The sequence below is a fragment of the Daktulosphaira vitifoliae genome, unplaced genomic scaffold (assembly GCF_025091365.1).
Source record: "Daktulosphaira vitifoliae isolate Bord-2020 unplaced genomic scaffold, ASM2509136v1 Scaffold_1, whole genome shotgun sequence".
Taxonomy (NCBI): domain Eukaryota; kingdom Metazoa; phylum Arthropoda; class Insecta; order Hemiptera; family Phylloxeridae; genus Daktulosphaira; species Daktulosphaira vitifoliae.
The window spans coordinates 64,995,586-65,013,956 of NW_026099572.1; the positions used below are offsets into that span (position 1 = coordinate 64,995,586).

Genomic DNA, 18,371 nt, shown 5'->3' on the forward strand with positions numbered 1-18,371 from the left:
CATTAAAAGTTATTCTTTTGATAAAAAAAAAAGTACAATTGATTATTGGACAATAAAATTGAATGCATGCTGTACTATTATACGTTATATATGTTTTTAACGTAGCCTAAGAATACATTAATTATTATTAAAAAAATTCAACAAAATATTAATTTTATAGAAAGTTATAAAAGTTGTCACTTAAATTATTCAATCAGGTTAATATTTTATAAATAAAATGTATTTATTCGTGTTAATTATATATAATTCACTATTCATTAGAGAAAAAAATTTCTTATTACCAAGTTGTAATAAAATATATCTTATCAAAATTTTGAATAATTTTCATGTATAATTGTGTTAATATGATAATGAAACTTACAGTATAAGTTCTTCAAAGACAAAAACAAGTAAGAAATTAACAATTTAATTTCAATTAATCACAGGGTTATATTTAGTATTGATAAGAACACTGATAAATAATTTAGTGTCCAAACACTACTGGAAATACACTCATATTTTTTAAACTGAATTAAATTAGTATTATTTTAAATGCGAACATTTTAAAAAACAAAGTGTTTGTAATTTTCATGTAAAACAAATTACTTAAATTATAATATACAGTAAATTTGTTAAAATATAATATGATACAAATACCTCGTATAATTATTGTTTGCAAAAAAAAAACTTTAGATCATTATTTTCTTGAAAACACTAACATTAGATTACAAGCATAAATTTTATTCGATTATTTAAAACTATTTCCCTATAGGGTTTAATATAAATAATATTTATAACACCAAGTGTTTTAAAAAGTATTGCAAAATTGTCAATGCTTATAAAACACAAGGTATAGACAAAAATTTCAATAACCAATATTTTAATTCTAAGTATGATTACATAAATATATTTTAAGTATATAAAATAATTAAAATTTAATAAATATATATAATATATGTATTATACTAAATGTTTAATACTCAAATTTTATAATCGGAGGGACGATTGTGGTACCAATCAACCAAATAATATATCATACATTATGGAGAAATTACTGGTAATTTAAAAAAAAATCATTTAATTTGATCACATTAACAAATCAAAGTAATCAAATTTTATTAATATTACAACAATCTAAGAATCAGGTACAATTAGTGATTATTATAAATATATATATATATATANGAAAATATACTTAAATAATAAAATAATAATAAATATAATATTCCTCTGGCATTTAATACCTTAATAATAAAATCAGACATAAGTGCAACGCATTTAAACAGATTTCAATTTGGGTTAAAATAATCCAAGTTTCCCTTAGTTGGTCTAGCTTACATAGTAAGCTAATTTAATGAACATATCAATATGAGATTGGTACCACAATTTTTTGGTCTTAATATTATGTTCAAGCTAATGAGCCGCGTAGAAAATGAGAATATATGGTTAAATTAAATTAAAAAAAAAGAATTATTAGAATGGTTACCAGAAATAAAATAAAATTATGAGATAATCACAATTAAAATTATTTAAAATCTAGTATCAAAGAAAATAAAATCAGATAAGTAGAGATTAAGTTGGCAGGAAAATTGGAATACAAACGTCTAATTACTATGACTATAATACACACTTAACAATAATAATCATTAATTAATTAACTGTAACAATTACATTTTTATAATACAATAATCATGAATTTGAAAGGAGGAATGCATTTTTCATTGCTGCCGTTGGTTGAAACTCGAAAACAATATTCCGAAAAAACCTGTTAAGACTAGAATTTGCGCACTAAGATACTGGAAGTAATTAAGTGATGTCTAATTTTAATTAGAAAAAGAAGAAAAATAGGTAACAATACAAATACTAGCAACAACGCAAATTTAACTTTGGAAAATTTCTAAGAACTAGATATAGTTGGGAATTAATTAAAATACATACAAATATTTGTCAGAGGTCAGTAAACATAAAAAAAAAATTTGGTCTAGTTACATAGGCAATGATTGGCGGGTGGGACTTTGATGCCTTAAATTTATCATTTAGATAAAATTTTTTTTAATTGATTGCTTAAGCAAAGTACATAACTTTTTTGGTGTCAGCATGAACTGTAATGGCTCGAGCCATTGCACCAGGTGTTCTATCTTCACTACAACCAGATTGGTGAGAACCCTCTCCACTAAATCAATATCAATGTATTAAAAAATCATGTCAGTTAAAAATAATAGAATATAATGTAGTATAATACCTGTCATGTTCTTTTTCAACCAAATGATACCTCGCTCTAAATGCTACTAGATGAGCATAATATGCTGGGGCGGGTATTGATACAGAACGAGTGCATCTCACATAAGTATGACACAATTGATAAGTCAAACATTGTAACTCATCAGATTCAAAATGATTATCATCCCATAATACATGATAATGACTTGGCCTACTGGTTCCCTAAAAATAATTTTTTTTATAAAATAAAACTTCTAAATAAATAAAAATTAAAAAAACTAAGAGAAAAAATAATTTACAAAACATTTTTCAACAATAATTACAGAAAATAATAATACTAACTTGAATTCCTTGATGACTGCATAAATAAAAATCAAATTCTGTGGGATGAGTTATTCCAACATCAACTGTTGTTCCAGCTGGTATATTTCCAGATTTACCAGATTGTTCTTTTTTATCAGCACAGAATAATCTAAATAAAAATTATTATACATATTAAAATCAATATTAAATGTAGAAATATTATAATCTTAATAATCTAAATAATACAAACCTAGTGTGGTGACGTTTTTGAACTATGATAAAAGTAATACCAGGTTTGTAATCTCCTTCTAATTTAATACATGCTTCACGTATAGCTGTTAATTCATGTTGTAAAACCTAAAAGCACATATTTTAAATAAAAAAACCTAGCACAGTGGTGACACGGCATTATTACGACTAGTATGGACAATGACTTTTTATTATTATTATTCTATGACTGGCATACTATAGACAGCCCTAGAATTGCTGTTATGCTTTATTTTAAGGCGGGCACACATAGTCTCTAAAAATCACAACACAGCATGCCTTCCCATTAGTCAGGTCTTTTGGACATGCTGTACAATGTTAGTGGGAGCAGATATTTGCATTAGGTCAAGGCTTAGAAACTCATAAAATTATACATGTAAAATACATTTATGGTACCCTAATGCTCTAACCTAAACCAACATCTCAGGTTTTTCTAAACTGGCCAGTACAGCTGTTTTTCAACCACAAAGTTAAAAAATAAAATCACTTATTAATACATACATGAGGAAATTGTCCTTCAGATACACCATCGCGGTATAGTATAATTCTATGTGGTTTATATCCACCAGTGCTCTTATAAAACATAATTAACAATTCTCTAAAAATTAAAAATATTCAATTAATTTTTCACATGATATAAAAAAGTATTTCCAACAACATACCTGACCATAGAACTAAGCTCTTGTATTATTTCTTGCCTATGTTGTTGAACACGTACTGTTGCTGCATATCGACTAGGATGTGCATCCATTGATCCAACTACAGCAGCAATAGATGGTTTCTTGTTATCTCCAGCTGGAGGATGAGTAACATCTGCACCCAAAAATATAACTGGCTCATTGAAAACCTACATTAAAGTTATACATTAATTTGAATAGTATTATAATATATATATATATATAATATATATATATATAATGTTTATAATAGTTAAATAACCATACTTTGGGTCTAATGCTTGGTACAAGAATACTATTGATGCCTCCTAATTTAACATTAATTTTCAAACATAAATTGGATAAAGTCTGAGGAGAAGTTTTATTAACATTTTTAGCTTGGACACATTGAGTAGCCATACCAAGAACAGTATCCCCTACTCTTTTAACTTCCGCTAAATAACAAATAACACAAAATTAGTTAGTTAAGAACTAGTGTTATTTGTAGTAAAATTTACCATATACAGGTGTTTTTCCAGGTAATACAACCACAACAAGCTGTAAGCCAGTAAAAGTTGATTTTAAATACCGGAACATTGGTTCAACTTGATCTGGACCAGTGGCATATTTACCTTTATACATTAAAATTTATAAAGAATTATATAAAACTAGTATATTAACAAGATCATCTATAAAATGATTTAAACTTATCTTATAAGAATAATTTACTAGTGATAATTAAATACATATAATAAGATATAGCCGTAATACTGCAACAGTGCATACCTCTGTTTTTCTAGGTTTATAGGACGATCAAAAACAAATTTGAATTTTTAACACACATTTTAATAATAGAGATGATTTTTTGACAGAAGTATTCGTTTCACAAAAATTATTTACGAAAAAAAATGTTCAAAAAAAATTCTTTTATTATTATTGTCAAAATTTTTTTACAAAATTAAAATTATTGACATTTTTTTCAAATTTCGAGATACATGCTGTTGCAATATAAGTTGGATATTTTTTAATAAAAATTACACATACAAAAACAAGGCTGTCCAACAATTGGCATTCCTGCATCACTACTTATCTTTTGAAGTTGGGTTGTAAAATTTCTAAAATTATAATTTTGAATTAATTTTATTAAAAAAAAAAAAAATAAAAAATAAAAATAAAAAAAAAAAATGAAATTATTTTTGTATATATATTTACCTTAATGCATCCTCACGAACAGTTCTTTGTGGTGCAAAACATGCAATCGCCCAATTACGGATTTCAACTCCAGTAAAGAATTGTTTACCTCTCATATCCCAAACACCTTGATTAGGTAATGCTTGTTGTTTAGTTTGTTGGACATTTAATCCTCCCTAATATTAAGCATTAAAACATTAATATGATATGTATAGTAAATAAAAAGGTCACACAATGAATGAATACAAATTGAATAAATTATTTCAGAAAAATTCAAATACCAAATATTAAAAACATGACAATCAAGTTTAATTTATATATAACTAAATATATATATAGCTAATATATATAGTTTAATTATATACAGTTTTAAAAACAGTTATCAATCAAAATTATGGTTTAATACTCGACAGGTTACTATACAAAATAATACACCTATTATCAAATGTTAATAAATTTAGTTCAGGTCATGCTTATAATTTTGGCACAAAAGGACAATGTAATTAATAAATTTCAATGAAAATCTTAATTTTCATTAAAATTTAATTAGAGGAAAATCATATGAACTTAAATAAACGTAGTAAAAATATTATTTTATTTCATACCTGATTAGGTAATGTTCTACCACCATATTGCAATTTAGGAGGAGGTAAAACCCGACCTCTTACTTCCATCATGCTGTTTGAAATAGTAAGACCAAATTCTTGAACATACGAGTCATTGTTAAAATCTGCACGACGGACTAAAGAATTAATTTCACGTTCACGATCTGGAGCACTTCGCGCTGTTGCTTTGATCATTGTGGATGTTTGCATATCAGTTAATTTTTTTATACATCTTTGTCCCGCAACAATATTACAAACCTGTAAAATTTCAAAATAAAATACTCATTTTACTTCAAAATTAAAAAATAATTAAGAAATTTACTTCCAAAGGAAGATAAGTGTGTTTATGTTCTTGGCCAACTTGAAGACAGGGCAAATGTGGATATCTCAGTTTCATCTTATATTTATCCAAGAAATATTTAGCAACAGTACATTCTACAGTTTGACCATTTTCTAATTGTAAGGGAAAACTAAAAATTGATTTTAAATATTTTAAACTTAAATTTTAAACTAAAAGTAGATTTAAACAAATAAATTAGTATTTTTAAATCATTAATTTATTTTACTCTCTTACGATTGCATTTGAGCAGGTCTCCTGGTAACATTGCATACTCTGTATTTTCTGCGCATTGCACCACAGTGGGTAATTTCAATTTTTAATCCCTTAATTTCTTTTGTAAATTTGACTCTTTGAGAATCAGTTAATGGTTTTCGTTGCTCTCCAATATCTCTTATATCCAAAACTTCACACATAAACTCAATTACTGGCTGTGCTTTATAAAAGGCAGTTGCAGAAACTAAAAATTTAATTTAACTTTAAATATAGCAGATATTTTTCATTGAAAGTTCATATCACAGGATTACCATCAATATTAAGCATCATTTTCCATTGTGAAGGCCGAACTGACTGGTGAAAACCAAACCAAACTTCTCTACCACCACCTAATGGATGATAGTAACCTTCTGGTGAAGAAAAAAATGATCGACCCACTGGAGTATAAGTCATTGAAGGTAGATGTCTCATAACAACATCTAAAGCCTAATCATTTATAAAAATAAAATGAATTAAAGCATGCTATTTTTCAATATCAAATAATATTTTAACTTACTAAAATAGCATCATAAGGTATTTGTCTAGTACGACCTTCAAGAGCTTCTTCTAATGCAAATAAAGACACTTGAGCTAACCATTTTATATTAACACGAAAAACCCTATCTTTGCCTTCACCAGGTAAAGTAACCTTACAATAAATTATATATATAAATTATTTTATTGAACTAAGGTTATTTAAATCTTATGTTACATACTTCTAACTCCATTCGATCATTTCCTATAGGTAAAGGATCTCTAGTATATAAATTATTGCGTCCATCAAACACTGGTCTTAAGTTACCAAAAAGTTTGCTGTAAGCATGAACCATTGTTTCAATAATTTCACGGTTCACTTTTCGTGGGCACTTATCAGGTTGAATATTAATATCATAATGATGTACATAGCCACGGGGCATCGATATTTGGAAATGATTAGCTCGTAGTACAATAGGGCGTCCTTCCCGTCCCAAATTAGGACGACGGGGACAATTAAAAACTATAAAAATTTTAACACTATTACATATAACAATCACTTTATGTTAATAAAAAATTAACATAAAGGATAAAATTTTAAAATGATAATAAATTAGTCTATGAAAGTTGTTAGGTTAGAGGAAAACTACTAATTAAATGTGTTTACTTCACCTGGTACATCAACTAATTGAGGTTGTAAAGCAGGAGCTTGAGGTTGAATTCCCATTGCTCCAGGAACACCTACTGGTACTGGTGCAGCCACAGGAGGAGCCGGTGCTATAAAATAGAAATGAATATATATAAATACTATTTATCAAAAAGGTACAATATATTGTGATAACATATGTAAAAATAAGGTTAAGAAACATTTATATCATTGAAATAACAATTTTATAGAATTATAAAATCAATTATAATTGATTTGTTTTTTTTTGTTTAATTTTAAACCTTAACAAAAAAAAAAAATTTATTAGTGAAAATTAATATAATGATTTAATTTTACAAAGAGTTTATTTGGAACAATAAATATAAAACTTATTTTCCCATTAAACTACAATATAAAATACAACCAATAAACTATATATTAATGAGAAAGGGATCGAAAATTAGAAGTTTCAAAAACAAAATTTTATAGTAGAACAAATTAAAATATTTATTTTCTAACACAAAATAACTTTCATTAATTTTTTATATCATTATATTATTATATGTGGCCGACCCCAAGAAGTTGGGATTAAGCGAGGAGGAAGAAGAAGAAGATTATATTATTATATGATTCAATATTATAACTCATTAATTAAAAATAAATGATCTATAGACAACTCAGTCAAGTAATTTTAGTTTTTAAATAAAATCTTGGACTTGTTATAATAAAAGTAACTCAAGATTTGGGTTTAGCTTATATAGGTGTTCAGGAAGTAAGGAAAATGGTTTCTATTGTTCTTATTGTTTATAACAATTTACCTGTTTCCTTACTTACTGAACACTCAGTATAATAGTTACATAATTATCGATTTATTAAGGACTTATTAAGCATGAAAAATACTTGAATTATACAATTAACATAAATTATTACATTAAGAAAGTATGTATAGATAGATATTAGACAAGAAAATAGATATAGAAAAACTAGACTGAAGTCCAGATTCATAACATATAACACATACAATAAAGCCTATAAAAAGTAGGACTTTTAAATTAAAAAAATTGACAAAGATTTAGAATAATAATCATAATTTATACATTTTTATAACAATGACACAAAATGGATCAGTGTAGTACTGAAAAATAAAACATATAATGAAGAATTAATTATCTAGTTAATAGTTAATTTCCACATGAACTAAGAAAATTATAAAAAAATTACACAAACTCAGAGAGGTTTTAATCTTTGAATATACTAATATGTTGTGTTAAATACAGACTTAACATATTATAAAATAAATTATAATTCCGAGTTCCTATCGGCATAAATGTCAGCGCGGCATCATGGAAAATAGTCAATTCCAGTCACATTTATGAAATCTTTAAAAAAATGTTGAACAGTCAAAATTATTTTTATCTAATTTAAAATAATTTTTCATTATAAAAGGACTTTAAGACTTTAGAAACAAACTTTCATGTAAATTGATAATGATCAAACCGATATTCTAGGAATGGAGGTCATTGCCTCTGTTGATCAAATATAAAGCTTTAAAGCATAGTTCGTGTACTCACGTTGCCCAACGGGATACATAATTGATTCCGTCTTGGCCTATTTGCGTACTTATTTCTAAATATGATCCGTTTCAACGACGGTGTTAGATAATAGATCAACTTTTCGAATACATTTTTTGGAAATTAAAAAATAAATGCCCAAAGGCTGATTAAAATTAAACAACCACAACAACAACACGTAGATCCAAACCCCGCGACCAGTGTTGCCCAACTAATTTTTTTCTCGTTTATTCTATCGATGCAAATGGCGGATAGCTACCGCAACGTTGGTAAACATCAGTTACCACAACTGGAGTTACTAAAAATTAATGGTAAGTCGTAATAACACAACCAAATACCAAAGTAATATATTATTGATATAACTCAGTAGCGGTTACGGTTTAGGGCAAATTTTATGTTGGACGGGTGATTTTATTGATTAGTTTCCAGAAAAACATTACTTTATTCATGTTGTTACTATGTCTTTAGCTTTTTCTGGTTCAAAATCTAAGTCTGCTGGCGTTGTAAGCGCAATTAGGAAACAAACTCTTCTATTAAATCTCAAACCAATAAAAAAGGTGTCTGTCAAATTTGATCCTTTTAGTCAAAATGCAGTTACTGTCAGGTAAATACAAAACCAACAATCAGTTTAATACATTTACTAAATAAAATTGGGAGATTTATTTTTTTTATAAAATAATCCATATTAAATTTTTTATATTTTATAATTAGCTATTTAATTTTTCTCTGTACATCTTAGTTCTCTTATATTTAAAGAATTTTAATTTTTTTATATATATTATTATTACTTACATTTATTTCCATTGCAATGCCCATTTATATTTTCGTAAACAGATTTGTAAGTAATTGGTTCTTGACATAAATCTGGAGGTACTATAAAATTAGGATTTGCTTCCATAGTATTTACTTATTAGAATCTAGTCACCTGAAAAAAATTCTTGATTTAGTAAATTTTACATTTCATTTAAAATTGTGAATTCTTACAGAAATTTTATGTACTACTTTTTGTCACCTAAAGTAATCAATACAAATCCTTCATGCATAGTTAGAAATCAAGTTGTAAATGATCGAAGTGAACCAACAATCGATGTAACTTTAAGTAAGATATTATTATGGCATCTAACACACACAAACCAATATAACTGTTAAAATTATTTTGAATTTTAAAACCTAAAAAAACTTAATTTTTAGCTAATGGTGAATCTATTTTATTCAAGTGTAATAACTTAACAACTTTAGAGATATTACAACAGTTTAATAAACATATTACACCACTAGCCCCCCAGGAAGAAGTAGTAGATACTGCAGTTACAAAAGCAGATAAGAAAAAACGTTAAATAAAAAATGGCAAAGAAAGAACATTATACTACAACCATTATCAATAATTTCTATAATCAACTGCCCGCTTTCACTGACGTATTTGATGAAGAATCCTGGTATTTATTTGTGATATGTTTTGTAACATTTACATTAATAGTTGTTTACATTTTATCAAAATTTATCAAATTACAACCTGTAGACTGGTAATTGAACAGAAAATTATTTGTTAGTCTTTATTAACTATTATAATTTAACATAATATAAAACTATGTCAATGAGATTTTAAATCTTGTAGTTTATTTTTGTTAATTCTAATTTTTTCTTAAAATAAATAAATAAATGTAACATATAACTAACAAATTAAGTCTTGCATATTTGATTTAATTTTGTAAATTTCTTTAATATTATTTTGATTTACAACATTACATATAATATTAATAAACATAACTTATAATGTAACTTTGACAATGAATCTCAAAAATACTATCTTTGTTTGTAAATATCATGTTATATGAAAAAAAAACATCATAAATATATAAGTGATTTCTTAAAATATAAAATTAACAAATTACAACAAATATATAAGCATAATTTGCACAAGAGCAATTCAATGAATATTTTATAAAAATGTATGGATATACATACTATCCAAAACACTCTACACTACTTATAGTATATCATAATCATTCTAGTACATCATGGGGTCTAGATAGTTTATATAAGACACGTAACTTTATTTAAATTGAATTTTTGAGTTCTATAGATAACTGCACTTTTCCAATAACCAATAAAAAAAAAAAAATTTTAAGAGTATATTTATTAATGTACTAAGTAAAAATAAATTATTGAACAGTTTTTTGACGTATTAATTGAATATTTAATAAAGTTACACCTAGACAAAATCTAATTTATAACTGAAAATAGTATTTTATCTTGGAGGAAAGGAATATAATAAGAATTTATCATTATCCTCTAGAAAAAAAATAATTGTATCATCACTATGTAATTTTAGAAAAAAATTTCAAATTTCTGGAGAAGTACTCTGGAAACTAAGCCATCATGTCTCGATCCACCCTCGAATAAGTATTGAGTTTATATAATTATAACCAAATATTAAGAATTGGCTAAGCAAAAAAGTATAAACAAATTAAATTTTTAATCAATTAAAAAAAAAATTTATACAAATTAACTAGATACTTAGTTAACACATCTTAATATTAAATAACATTTCTTTTTTTAAACTATTTATTTTAAAATTTCTTTAATGTCCCAATAAACTTATTTCATGAAATTATATTTTACACCTTTATTAAAATATAATCATGGAAGAAAAATAGGCAGTTGTCTCCATTCATTTTTTTGTTGGTCAATTTTTATAATTGTGTATTTTACAATGTTTTTAAATTTAAAAAAAAAATTTTATTTTTATTAAACTATATTATATTTATAACTTTTTTTCTGCGAGGCCATAGGTGCCTATTAGAATAACACTTTTAACAATTATCTCTTTAAAAACACTATATATTTATGTGTATATATATATATATATGACAACATACATAATTTTTTTGGAAACTGATTCGTTAACTGAGGGAGCTAAAATCATTCTTTTTGTACCTATAGTAAGGCCCCCCTAAAAAGGCATGGTTCCCTGGCCAAGAACCCATATCACCCCCATTTAATCAACATTGGGTCTGTTGAACAAACGCTAAAAAAAAATATTTTGCTCCCCATGAAAAATTTCTGTAGATGCTCTTGGCCATAACACATAATACTGTAACTACTAAAGAAAACAATATACTAGATTACATCAAATAGCTGAAGCTACAAGAAAATAGTTCAATTGCAAAATATAATTATTTTTGTATAAGAAACGAAACGTTTTAGGTTTTGATCACAACGGAAAAAAATCAAGTTTAGTAAGATTTATACTGGTATTTTATCAATACCACCCACCAAAGGTAGTGTATAAAGTAATCTTCACAAATGTTTCATGAAAGCAATTCATACATCATAAAGGGACTAAAATTGTTAAACCTTCCAGTAAAAATTTTTTGATTACATGCTTGGTCTAAAATTTGTTCAATAAAATATAAATCTTGTCATTAATTATGTATCTAAACGAGTCTAAATTTAATTAGATAATATATAAATTCTTGATGTTAAAAACACATTTATATTTATAACATATAAAAATATAACCATGACACAAAAAAGTGTATAATGAAAAGGATTTTATAAAAGGGCCTTTATTTATGACTGGTCCCAATGGATCTCAAGTTCTTTGTTTCACTACTCTAGGCATAATAATTCATTGACTACAATAGTCTTAAGTTCATAAAACTTAATATTTACACATCCCTAAAATATTAAAAGTACAAAAACTATTATCTTATATGGAACTTGACCATTTTTTTTTTTTTTAATGATAAATTATTAACAGTTATACAAGTTATATGAGTTTCACATGTTTTACCATAAATGGAGATTAATATATCAGGATCCAGAATCAGTAAGAATCACTGAATATGACACACTCCGAATACCCAATTTATACTGCATAGTAATTAAAATTTTTTATTTATAAAAACACTTGAATATTTAATGGGGTTAATATTTTTTCTTTTAATTAGTAAAACATTTCTTTCAAATAATCATTATTTAAACTAGAATATTTTTGTTCAATTTTATGGATTGTCTACAATGTATTAATGAGATAATACTTCTATAGTAATCAACGGAAATTAAAAATGTATCAAATAATTGAAAAATTAGTATATTAGAAATAAATTAGAAAATAATGAAGAAGTTGAAAATGCAGTAAATATTTATTTGTTTTGTAAAAACAATAACAATCAAAAAGGTATAGAGAGTGAAGTTATATATGCTTAAACTGAATATCAATAATATTTAAAGAGCTCACCAATAGAAAAAACTGTCAAATATTTTTAGAAATTAACCATGATTTCCCTGTAAGGGATGGTAATGCTGTCTACTACACAACAGCGGCGACACTGGTCTACTGAACGAACGTCTCAAGGTCAAGGTCTCGTAGACAATGTTGTTTTCTGTTGCGTATACACACACGTTCTCTTATTGTTTTGTTTTCCAGTGGTCATTATCAGTACATTCGAATCATAATCAGTTCGAAATGAGGTAGCCAAGACGCAGAAATAAAAAAGAGAAAGCGTACGCGAAACACGAATTTCCTCGGAAGAGTTTTTTTTTTTCACGTTCACTAATATTCGCACAAACAACGGAACACAACTAATACAATCGCTGTTCTACAGCTCTCGCCGTGTTGTTGTTTTTGTCGTTTCGCACCGTCTGTTGATAATATAATAAAAACACCACTACACAGCCGTGCGCGCGCGCAGCACTCGACTAGCAGAATGTCGGTTCGGCTGCTGCACACTTGACCCCGTACGTTCCCGTCCCTTGGTCGAATGACCGTCAAAACGCCACGTTGGGGTGGGGGTTGCGGCAGGCGACTAAATAATCGATACGACCGGGCGGCCTTTGTCAGGGTCACCAGATACCGGCGTTGATACGAGAGGGGGATGATATTAACTCTGTACAAGAATGGTCTGTAGATATTTACCCGAACGTACCGGTGCTGAGGGCCGACTAGCGTTATGTCGGAAACGCAAACGGTTACTAAACGGAGGAGCTAAAATGCGCGTGGAGGTGCCGGTGTGTACGTAACGCGACATCAGTTGACGACGCAACGAAAAATTGTCGGTCGGCTCGTAAGCTCTGGCAGACGGATCACGTTAGTAAGACTATTGCCGAAAGCGAATCAAATGGTAGGACAACTGTACTGGTGTTAATATTGCGTTATTATCATCGAGTAAGTCGGTGTATTGGTGGGGACTTGAGTCGTGTATGTCCTGTTCGTTTGTAAACAGTGAGCCGACTACACAGTACGTAGTTGAGCACTTGAAATCGGTCTATGGAACGCCAGTAAAAAAACAAACATGTCTGCCAATGAGTTTTTACTTTTTACGTGAAAGTAAATAATTTCACTCATACTGCTTTTGATCTAATTGACACGCGATCGGTTGAGACTATTGAGCTTCACATTTTAATTGATATTAGTCTCTTATTTTGATAACAATAGCTGTCATAATAGAAACTGTTTACAAGTTTCAAGTACAATCAAATTGAAGCTCGCTAGTTTTGGTCATTGATGAGTAATATGCAAAACAATACATGAGATATTAATTTCAAATATTCGATGAATTAATAAAACGCATTTAGATTACCGAGTCTTAATTAATGACGGTTAATGAAGTCTAATCTCTTGTAATAACATTTTTCGTGTGCTTAATTATATATAAATAAACGCTGATTTCTGCTAACACTTATAGGCAAAATTCAAAATGATAAAAAGACAATAAATATTAACATACTAGTTTACATTTACCACACATTATACATCAATGAGTAATCGTGTATGTTTAGTAGTAATTAAGCTTCCAAAAAACAAATTTAAATGTATTGTCGATGAGTGCTACACGTCCACTATAATTCATTTCTAACAACATTTGAGATCTGTATATAATTATGTAACTTTACCTATTCAAAAATAAGTAAATTTTACAAGAAATCAGATTAGGATAATGACATATCATTTGTGTGTTCCAACTACAAAAATAAAACAATAAAATAAATTTTTTTTAAGTAAAAATTTTCTATAGAACGTTCATTCTTACAGAGTTCACTTATATTTAATTCTGATGTTTTTTTTCAATAAGAACGGGATTTACAAATAACTGAATAAAAATATAAGATAGCTGAATATAAAAAAGAATTGAGGATTCGTGACGATTGAATTTAGCTTTATACTATGGATTGAATTATATTGAAATAGTTTTAAATAAATAAATAATACGTATAATTATTTTTATTCCTAGTTATTCATAGGTGTAAGTAGTGTTTTGAACTTGGGAATGTTTAAGTTCCAAAGATAAAACAAATTTTTCGCTCCGCTCAAAATAATATACCCAAACTTCTTTTTATCTATTTATAGATTTAAGTTGGACAAATCTGGATAATCATCTAGATTTTTTAATTTAGATAAAATTAATATTATCTTAACTAGGTGAATTTATTAATAGTTATCCAAACGTCATCTAAGAGAGGATTTTTGTTATTTAGATAACAAACGATTGTATTAATCTATGAGTAATGAAATGTTCAGTAATGCTTAAAATTCATTGACTTTTTCAACTATTATTTTATTATATTTCGTACATTTATAAATTACACATTATGATAAAACCATAACCCGCAAACGTCTTATGATAATATACTAATATTATACACGTATATAATCTTAATTTTACTGATATTTTCAGTCTATTCGATTGTTTTGTACATACACAAAATTGGAAATAATTATATTGCTAAATATACAGGATAAGGAAAGAGATGTTTTTAATTTTATTATAATTATATAATTATATAAAAAATATATAATTATATTTAATATAATGTTATCAACTTAACGTGAAATCCTTAAAAGAGGTATACTTTAACAAAAAATATTTAAACAATTACATTGACATTACATCAATATGAATTTAAACAGCACAATTTAGATTTAAAAAGTGAAGTACAATCAAAATCCAACATAGTGAATTTGAGATATTTTGTTTTATTAATATTGATTGATATCTGACAATGGTTAAAATCATTTTCGTAAAATAATTTGGCGTGCATTTGAAGCAAATTATAAAAATTTATTAAATATTACATGATTTTTGTCTTAAGAGAACGATTGTTCATAAAAGACTCATTCGTGTAATGCTTTTCCTTTTTCAATCGTATACTACACAAAAAAAATTAAATTTTGATATAATTCAAATGATGTAGATGTTCCATTGCCATGCATATTCAAATTCGGTCATTTTTACTGAAAATATATGTATTTTGGCTTTAATGACCAATAAAATTTGATTTATTTTTATTAACCATATCAATATCAATATCAAGATTATTTTAAGAAAAAATTATTTCTAAGGGTAGATTTTAAGAGTAACTTTTAAAAATTAAGTAATAGCCTATTTTTATTATAAATAGAGATGAATGGTTTAAATAAAATATCCATTAGACGATAACCAGTTTTGTAACATTATTTTTTGAGATATTAGCAAATAAATATTTAGAAAAGTTGAGAAGTGAGGTAGTTTTTAGCGTCCCTCTATTTTAACCAAAATTCGCGGATAAGAATTATTCTGCGTTATACACCCTTCTCACCTATAACTAAAAATTATATTAATTCAAAAAGTAATGTTACAAAACTAATCATTGATTAGTGAAAATTCAATTCCTCATTTAACATTAGTAAAATAATTAGAGATTCTTATGTATGTTTGAAAAGTTTCCCCTGAAATCTTCTATCAGAAATAAGTTTTACTTACAATAAACTTGCTATTTACTATGGTTTATAAAAAAACATTTATTTTTTATTTTTTTTTTGTAAAAATTATTATTTAATAATAAAATAGAGGTAGTATTCACAATAAATCACACTGCAGAGTAATATAAGGGGTAATATTTTCTAAGGGGTGATCGGTTTATCATAAACCACTAGATAACTCGCAAAACAAATGCAATATTAGAAAAACCATACTTGATTTTTTTTAGTTACATATATTTATTGATTTATTAGCTATTAATTATTTTTTAGGATCATCCCTCATAACGTATAGGGATGTGAACTTTACTTTTTTAAATGGTAACATACATATTTAATTAACTTATATAATAGAAAATTATCTAATTAAGAAAATATCAACTTTTGGACCTGTATCTTGAAAGTCAACAATTTAAATTAATGACTGGAGGCGAGGAGTGAGTGTTGTTATTATGGATATTATTCTCATTTTTATAACTAGGTGGTACGAAGGTACAGCATGGAAATGACTAGTGATGAAAATAGCACTTAGCATGAATAGAAAAGAGGAAAAAATATTAAGAAAACTATTAATAAATGAAAAAAACAATTTGTCTGCATTTTATAAAGATAAAAGACAAATTATTTTATCTTTCATCTATGTAAATTTTTATTAGAATATCTTTATCTTATCCAGATGATTTATTTGTTATCTATTCCTAATATTGTTTGTTATTAAATTATTACGTGTAACAATATATTTATACATTTTTTTCCTACCACTGTGATACTTTAATTTTCAGTAAGTAAGGAAACGAATTTCTATTATTTTCATTGTTTGTAACATTGACCTATTTCCTTATTTACTGAACATCGTTTAAAAGTACTTAAAAATTCTTATACAGAGTGTTCAGTAAGTCAGGAAACGGGTTTCTATTGTTCTCATTGTTACAAACAATGAGAACAATAGAAACCCGTTTCCTGACTTACTGAACACTCTGTATAAGAATTTTTAAGTACTTTTAAACGATGTTCAGTAAATAAGGAAANAATTGAAAAAAAAAATTATTTCCAAAGTGTAATTTTATCATTTTTGATTTCTGATTAGAAAGACATTCACATATGAAAAAATATATTGTATTTCGTAGGTCATAGAATATTTTAAGTAGGAGTGAAGAAGACCTCTAGACCGTTTTCTTACCTATATTCATAAACATTGTCTAAGCAAGAGACCAATCGTTGAAATATTCATACTAAAATTGCTTTTGAATGTTCAAAAAGAAAATAGAATAGTAAAGGTATGCCAACTACCTGCTCGTACTATTCATACAATTCAAATATATATAACTGAACAACCCAGTTTTATCCTACTCTTTTACAAAATATTTCATTTACCTATGTAAGTCAGGCAAATAATACTTACACATCAATGGAATCCATAATTTTAGACATTAATAATATGCAAGTTTAATTACTTATACAGAGAGTTCAAAAGTAAGGAAACAGATCAATTGTTACAAACAATGACAACAATAGAAACCCTTTTCCTTACTTACTGAACGCCTTATTTCTATTAGATACAAATTCTAAAGCCGTTTTGTTTTATTTTATTGTATCATTTTATATTAAAATTAAAGGGCAAATGTTTCATGATAATTAAATGTAGTTAAGAATGGTAGTAATGTATTGTTATTTACATTTGATTATATCGTGTAACTATAAAAATTAGATTATTTCAGTTCTTCTTTTGTAAGTTTTATGAAAGTTCGTAAATTATCTAACTGTTAAAAAGGAAAATTTTAGCAAAGGTCATTTTGGGGACAAAAAAAAATTTTTTTAATATATTTTTGGAAAATCAAGTGTTTTTTTAATTTGTATGAAAATGTTGAGTGAAATACCAAATTTACTTCTATTTGTGGATTCCTCGAGGAGTTATTACGAAAAATCCTAATTTTGGAAATAAAGAAAAAAAAAACTGCGCTCTTTATTATACACTCTCAAGTTATCCATTCATTTATTACTATGGTTCGAAATATTTACACCTTTTAGAAAGACAAAACTCTTCAAAAAATATATTATTTTCTTATACAAGCTAGTGTTAGAAAATGCAGTGTTATATTTTTTGCAGTCTACTCTGAAATTATCAC

The 18,371-nt window shown here is 26.5% G+C and overlaps 3 protein-coding genes across 4 annotated transcripts; 2 read left to right on the plus strand and 1 right to left on the minus strand.

The window, feature by feature from the left end:
• Positions 1–1,236: 1,236 nt before the first annotated feature.
• LOC126896063 (protein argonaute-2) lies at positions 1,237–9,615 on the minus strand. Of its 2 annotated transcripts, XM_050668507.1 has the most exons (19): positions 9,489–9,615; positions 9,297–9,429; positions 6,960–7,064; positions 6,530–6,810; positions 6,331–6,462; positions 6,086–6,260; positions 5,796–6,018; positions 5,544–5,691; positions 5,222–5,479; positions 4,638–4,792; positions 4,470–4,540; positions 3,944–4,057; positions 3,714–3,880; positions 3,432–3,616; positions 3,271–3,367; positions 2,753–2,859; positions 2,542–2,671; positions 2,222–2,421; positions 1,237–2,152 (listed from the first exon to the last, which is right to left on the minus strand). In XM_050668507.1, exons 2-19 carry the CDS (start codon positions 9,400–9,402, stop codon positions 2,044–2,046), a joined length of 2,763 nt encoding a protein of 920 aa, XP_050524464.1. In that variant the 5' UTR covers positions 9,403–9,429; positions 9,489–9,615; the 3' UTR covers positions 1,237–2,043. The 2 variants fall into 2 exon arrangements, with proteins under 2 accessions (XP_050524464.1, XP_050524465.1); XM_050668508.1 differs by lacking the exons at positions 9,297–9,429; positions 9,489–9,615 and adding an exon at positions 8,505–8,728.
• Positions 8,869–9,841, plus strand: LOC126896064 (39S ribosomal protein L53, mitochondrial). The gene is made up of 3 exons (XM_050668510.1): positions 8,869–9,108; positions 9,491–9,603; positions 9,696–9,841. Exons 1-3 carry the CDS (start codon positions 8,963–8,965, stop codon positions 9,839–9,841), a joined length of 405 nt encoding a protein of 134 aa, XP_050524467.1. The 5' UTR covers positions 8,869–8,962.
• A 7-nt stretch (positions 9,842–9,848) lies between these two features.
• LOC126896065 (uncharacterized) lies at positions 9,849–10,111 on the plus strand. Its single transcript, XM_050668511.1, has one exon. It carries the CDS (start codon positions 9,849–9,851, stop codon positions 10,029–10,031), a length of 183 nt encoding a protein of 60 aa, XP_050524468.1. The 3' UTR covers positions 10,032–10,111.
• The last annotated feature ends 8,260 nt before the right edge of the window (positions 10,112–18,371 follow it).